At 36.7% G+C, this 7170-nt stretch overlaps 1 protein-coding gene across 1 annotated transcript in view; it reads right to left on the minus strand.

Annotated features, from left to right (window-relative positions):
• The window catches only part of CUBN (cubilin), a 298821-nt gene that overhangs the window by 210801 nt on the left and 80850 nt on the right, over nucleotides 1-7170 (minus strand). The window contains exon 27 of the mRNA XM_069086260.1: nucleotides 3338-3525. Coding sequence (XP_068942361.1) covers nucleotides 3338-3525 — 188 coding nt within the window. The remainder of the gene's footprint in view (nucleotides 1-3337; nucleotides 3526-7170) is intronic.

Here is a 7170-nt window from a genome sequence, read left to right on the forward strand (position 1 = left end):
CAATATAAAATATTTGAGAGTCTACCTACCAAGACACACATAGGAACTATTTGAGCACAATTAAAATTAAAAACACTTTTCACACAAATTGTCACATCTAAGCAACTGGAAAAATAGCAATTGCTCATGGGTAGGCCAAGCTAATATAATGAAAATTCTAATTCTACCTAAATTAATTTGTTTATTCAGTGCTATACCAAACTACCAAAAATTATTTTATAGAGCTGGAAAAAATAACAACAAAATTCATCTGGAAGAACAAAAGGTCAAGAATATCAGGGAATTATTAAGAAAAAAAATTCAAAGGAAGGTGACAGCTATACTGGATCTAAAACCGTATTATAAAGTAGTAATCATCTGATACTGGTTAAGAAATAGAGTGGTGCATCAGTGGAAGAGATTGGATACACAAGACACAATGGTAAATGATCATTGTAATCTACTATAAACCCAAAGATCCCTGTTTCTGAGATAAGAAGTCACTATTTGACAAAAACTGCTGGAAAAAATGGAAAGCAGTTTGGTAGCAGCTAGTATAGACCAACATCTTACACCATATGCCAAGAGAATGTCAAAATGGGTACATGATCTAGACATAAAGGATGATATCATAGGCAAATTAGGAGAGCAAGTTTACCTGTCAGATCTATGGAGAAGGGGAGCATTTGTGACCAAACAAGAGATAGAGAATATTATGAGATATAAAATGAATAATTTTGATTATATTAAATTGAAGGAGTTTTGCAAAAACAAGAGTAATGCAACCAAGATTAGAATGAAAGCAGAAAGCTGGGAAACAATTTTTACAGCAATAGCTCTGATAAAAGCCTCATTTCTCAAATACATAGAGAACTGAATCAAATTTATTAGAATACAAGTCTTTTCCCAATTGATAAAAGGTCAAAGGATATGAACAGGCAGTTTTCAGATGAAGAAATCAAAGCTATCTACAGCCATATGAAAAAATTATCCAAAGAAATGGACATTAAAGCAATTCTGTGTTACTACTACCTCACACCTATCAGAGTGGCTAAAATGACAGAAAGAGAAAATGATAAATGTTGGAGAAGATGTGGGAAAATTGGGACACTAATGTACTGTTGTGGAGTTGTGAAATGATTCAACCATTCTGGGGAACAATTTGGAACTACACCCAAAGGGCAATCAACCTGTGTATATCTTTTCATCCAGCAATACCACTTATAGGTCTGTATCCCAAAGACAGCATAAAAAAGGGGAAAAGACCCACATGTACAAAAATATTTATAGTAGCTTTTAGGGGGGGCAAAAAATTAAAAATTGAAGGGTTTCCCATCAACTGGGGAATGACAGAACAAGTTGTGGTATATGAATGTAAAGGAATACTACTTTTCCAAAAGAAATAAGTAGGCAGATTTAAGAAAAACCTGGAAAGACTTACATGAACTGATTCAAAGTGAAATGAGCAGAACCAAGAGAAAATTGTACATAATAACAGCAACATTGTATGATAATCAACTATGGTTTAACTTAGCTCTTCTCAGCAATTCAATGATCCAAGACAATTCAAGACTCATGATAGAAAATTCTGTTCACATCCAGAGAAAGAACTGATGGAGTCTGAATATAGATTGAAGCATGCTAATTTTGCTTTATTTTTCATAGCTTTTTTCCTTTTGTTCTATTTTTTCTTCTACAACATGACTAATATATAAATATGTTTTACATAATTGTACATATATAACCTATACTAAAATGCATACCATCTTTGGGAAGAGGGAGGGGATAAAGGGAAGGAAAAAAATTTGGAACTCAAATTTTTATTAAAAATTAATGTTAAGGTAGCACTGCGAGTAAGAGCACTAGCTCCAGTGTCAGGATGAGCAGGAGATCGAATCCTGGGCTCAGACACTTAGCACCCACCCAGAAACACCTGGCCGTGTAGCCTTGAGCAAGTTACTTAACCCCAATTGCTTAGGAGCAGCCAGGTGGCTCAGCAAGTAAGAGCGCACTGGCTCCAGTGTTGGGATGACCTGAAGATCGAATCCCGGGCTCAGACACTCAGCACTACACCCAGAAATAACTGGCTGTGTAACCTTGAGCAAGTTACTTAACCCCCATTGCTTAAAAAAAAAATTAATGTTAAAAATTGTTTTTACATGTAATTGGAAAAAATGAAATACTATTTAAGAGGAAAACAATGAAAATTAAAAATAAATGTTTTAAAAGAGAAGAGAGTTAGTGTAATATCAATGTTTAGATTCTCAGTGTCTATCAGAATGCCTTATATATAGTAGAAGCATAATATATGTTGTATTGAGTTCCTTCAGAAGTTCCTTCCTCATATAACATTTTGAAAACCATCATCATTCTGGTAGCCACCTTATTCTGCATGTACTTTAATCTGACAATGTCTCTTAAATAACGGCATCCAGAACAGAACACAGTATTTCATGTATCATCAGTCAAAATCTAGGGAATCTACTTGAACATGCCTTTCCTTCCTTGTCTATTATAAACTATTTGGCAAACTCAACGGACAAAAAGTGAACTCATTCTCTTTCTCCTTAAATGCACCCCTCTTCTAAACTTCTCTGTATCTGTTGAAGGCACTGACATTCTTCCAGTATGTCAGGCTCATGATCTTGGCATCGTCCTGTACTCCTCACCCTCCATTGCCCCGCATATCCAATCAGTTGCCCAATCTTGCCATTTGTACTTTCACAACATCTTTCCAATCTGATCTCTACTTTCCAATCACACAGTTACCATCTTAGTTTAGGCCTCCAATCACACAGCTGCTATCTTAGTTCAGATCTTTATCACCTCTTGCCTAAATTATTTAAAGAGTTTCTTAATTGGTCTTAACTCAAATATCTCCCCGCTCTAGTCCATTCTACACACTGTGGTCAATGTAGTTTTCCTTAAGCACAGATCTGAATGTGTGACTCCTCTACTTAGTCAACTCCAGTGGCTTCTGATTACCCCCAGAATGCAAAACACTTATGTTTAGTTTTCAAAAACTTTCAGAGGGCAGCTAGGTGGTGCAGTGAATAGAGCACTGGCCCTGGAGTCAGGAGGACTTGAGTTCAAATCTGGCCTCAGACACTTGACACACTTACTAGCTGTGCGACCTTGGGCAAGTCACTTAATCCCAATTGCCTGCCTTCCCCCCTCAACCTACCTTCCTATCCTCATTAGACGTTACTTCTCCACCCTGTGGGGTGAGTGCTATTATTATCACCTCCATTTTACAGTTGAGGAAACTGAATTCGGATCTTCCTGACTCCAGGCCCAGTACTTTACCCACTGTACCACTTTGATCTGTATTCTTGTGTGCTTACCCTGAGTTACTTACCTCTAAATATTCCAGAGCACAGTTTTCATAAGATTCCAATTCAAACGCTGAAAAAGTATAGTTTATTGTGTTGCCAGTTGTTACTTGGATGGTCCAGTTGCAACGCTCATTTGCAAAATAGGGATTTGGAAAATTTATGCTTTCTAGGATGCCATAAGTAAGATTGGCAATCACCACATCTTGGCAAGCTGGAAAAAGAATAATGAGTAGCTAGTACCATGTGTTTCTTAGTAATATATTCAAATATTCATTCCTCATTTAATTACATCAAAATACATATATGGGGTTTCTCCTCCCAAGGAAACATCTGTATTTTATAGCTTTTTAATAAATACTTGGCATGGCATTTTTACAACAGAAAGGTTTCCTGTCAGAATAAAACATGAAGAGTTGGTTTTAAATGAGTCCCAAATATTTTTTAAAGTCCTTTGTAGAATTAAAGAAGCACACTGAAATATACTCTAAGTTCAACTGTATTGGGAGGTGATTAGAAGAACTTAACCCTCTTCTTGAATCACCATGACTTGTTGACTTGGAGAAGTGAATTCATTACTCTGAGTTTCAGCTCCCCAATCTTGAAAAGTCTCAAGCAAGGCTTCCATTGCTAATCTTTTGCTGTGTCCTGCACCCCTTGGAAAGTCTAATAAAGTTTATGAGGACTTGTCAGAAAAATGTTTTTAAATGCATAAAACAAAATATTTAGGATTACAAAGGAAACAAATTACGATGAAACGGTGATCAATTTTTAAAAATTCACACACCCTAAATGAAGCACCACTGTTACAGAGAAATAGAAATGCTGACCTCCAGTCTAAACACTCTGAAAGTACAAGATGGCACGTGGTGCTAAAAGCTGAAGGTCATGATGTGATTTTGTTGAACACTATCAAGTCAGTGTAAAATTCATAACTCTTGTGGAATGAGTCATCTTTTCAGTCGTCAAGCTGAATACCAAAAGAATGAAAGGGGGGCAAAGGCACAAAGGAAGACAAGGAAATAGTAAACAATCTCTTCGAAACCAGAATTTGAATTTTTTTAATTAAGCCTTCAGCAAAGCCAAGCATGGGAGAGTAGCACAGGACATGTTTCACCTTCTGTAGAGTTGCATAGATCTGGCTGGGCCTCCTATATTACATCATTCGTCCAAAGGGTCTTCCCCCATCTTCTCTTTATTGTCAGAATTAAAGAGAGTGAAAAAGAATAAGGGGAACAAGAGTGCCGCTGGTTATGAAGTGGTTTTTCACTGTTGAAAATGAATGAATTCTCACCAGAATCCTACTTTCCAATATTAGCGCCTGGGGCTCCATCGATGGGCTTTGTTGCTCTGGGCAATTAGGGACATGGGAGCCAATTATCAGAAATGATTGGAGCTTTTCTAAACTCATGATTCCTGAGCATTCCTATTAAAATCTGTCTTGGCCAGGGTTTCGCAGCCAAAGAATCTGCAATCTGTGATTTTATTGTTTTACATGAATGAACTATTTCTAGTTCATTACTAGTGAGTATGTGATTTGTGTATGCCCAGCTGGCCACTGCGCAAACATGAAAGAACACAAGGGGCAAAATGTGCCCTGATTGACTGAACTTGTACTTGTCTTCCCTTCATATTATAAAAATCTTTTCCTCTAAAGACCTTCAAATTGAGATAGCAAATTATACTAGATTTTTCTTGCTACCATGCCCTGAATTTGCTGTCCAGAAACTATCACCTACACAAAAATGAATGGTTATCTATATTCTTCCTTGTTCAGTTCTGAGATGGATAAGGATTTAGTGTATATATAGGATTAGAGACAAATCAAATGCCAGAGGAAAATGGATTTTGATTGAGCTACGTGATAAGAGAGTAGCTCCAAAGAAACACCCACAAAATAAATGGGGCAATTCACTTTGAAGTAAAAAATTGTGCCCCGGCTGGTAAAGAAATGTGAAAAAAATTATCTGTTCACTTATAACATTATGTTTTATCAGCATGCAACTAAAACCCAGGGCTCAAGGGTATCTCAGAGTCAACCTAACCCCTATTGCTATATGAATTTGATGTCAGCAAATTCACACATTATCAAGAATGAACATCAATAAAACTTTTAAGACTCCAAGAAGATTTTCTGAAGAACTTACATTCCAAATGATTGTAAGGGTGATTTACAATGTCATTTTTAGATAATATTATTTCTAGCTGCTAAGTGAGCAATCCATATTGCCAGATGACTTTATTAATGTTAAAATACAGAAAACTGTCTTATAATGTAATCTGTTATCACCTGGAATTTAGAATAACGCAGGTCCACTAGGCTAGAGCGCCCATCCAAGGAGGTTTTTTCTTAAAATAATAGGAGGACTTTACCATAATACAGCCATATTTTATGCCACCTAGGCTATGGTTTACTGCCCCACCCCCAGTGCTGTAATAGTGAGAGTACAGAACATAAATAATAGGTGCTCAAGATTATTTTTACATTGGAGGTATCTGGAGTTGGCATAAACGACTTCATTTCAGACAGTTCTCTTTATTTTGTATAGTTAATATGGAACACTAAAAGTAAGGGCTTTCAGAGTAGTCAGGAACTTAAATTTACTTAATATTTCTAGAATTAAGATAAATCCAGAAGTAGATTCTTGGTATTAATTTTTTTTTTTAGTTCTTTTCAATATAAATGGCATCCTCAAATTGGTAGCCTTTAGAGGTCTAGTAGGAACTTATTAAAAGGCAATGTGGCTTCTATAGAAGGGCTAAGTGATTCAGTCAAAATGAAGAGAAGAAGACACACAATCTTCCTGGTTGTCAATGAACCTGAATTTCCATGGCTTGTCTGATCTGCATTTTCCAGAGTTCCCAGAATCAATGTGATTATTTCTTTCATAGCAGTGAGCAATCAATCCATGAAGACTAGTAACCTGGGAGGGGGATTTTCTTCCAAGTTTTTCACTGAATTTTGAGTCAGATTTATCTGAAGCGTAATGATTTTTCTTTAAACCTTCAATCCAGTTTTTAAGACAGTCATAAAAATGTAAGCGATCCCCTGGATCAAAGGTTTTTTTTTTAAGTTTGGGGGGTTCTTCAGTAAATCTGATTCCAGAGAGGTAAAAATTCCCATTAAAAGCTCAAAAGAAAATATTCCTCCCAGGTAATGGCCTTTAGTGTTGCTTCCTGTGATCAAGGATGTGATTATTACAATTACAGTAACTCTGTAAAGTGCAGATAAAATGTTTATAAAGTTAGTTTTAAAAATAGTCACTTGATAAGATGTACTTGTTTTAAATAATACACACCAGAGGAAACACAGATCTCTAGAAAATGCAGGTTGTCCCAAAAGTCTCCATGCAGTTTTAGCAGCACTAAGGCTTTGTGGACATCCTCAGACCTTCGAGTTTTTAATGAAAGATAAAATGTGGGAGTGGCTAGGTGGCGCAGTGAATAGATCTCTGGCTCTGGAATCAGAAGGACCTGAGTTCAAATCCGGCCTCAGACACTTAACACTTACTAGCTGTGTGACTTTGGGCAAGTCACTTAACCCCAATTGCCCCTCCAAAAAAAAAAAAGGAAAAAAATACTGGGGCAGCTAAGTGGCGCAGTGAATAAAGCACCAGCCCTGGAGTCAGGAGGACCTGAGTTCAAATCCAGACTCAGACGCTTGACACACTTACTAGCCGTGTGACTTTGGGCAAGTCACTTAACCCCAATTGCCCTCCAAAAAGCAAGCAAGAAAGAAAGAAAGAAAGAAAGAAAGAAAGAAAGAAAGAAAGAAAGAAAGAAAGAAAGAAAGAAAGAAAGAAAGAAAGAAAGGAAGAAAGGAAGGAAGGAAGGAAGGAAGGAAGAAAGAAAGAAAGAA

Source organism: Petaurus breviceps, unplaced genomic scaffold (genome assembly GCF_028583685.1).
Source record: "Petaurus breviceps papuanus isolate PSGF00001 unplaced genomic scaffold, PetGlider_PUasm1.0 178, whole genome shotgun sequence".
Taxonomy (NCBI): Eukaryota; Metazoa; Chordata; class Mammalia; order Diprotodontia; family Petauridae; genus Petaurus; species Petaurus breviceps.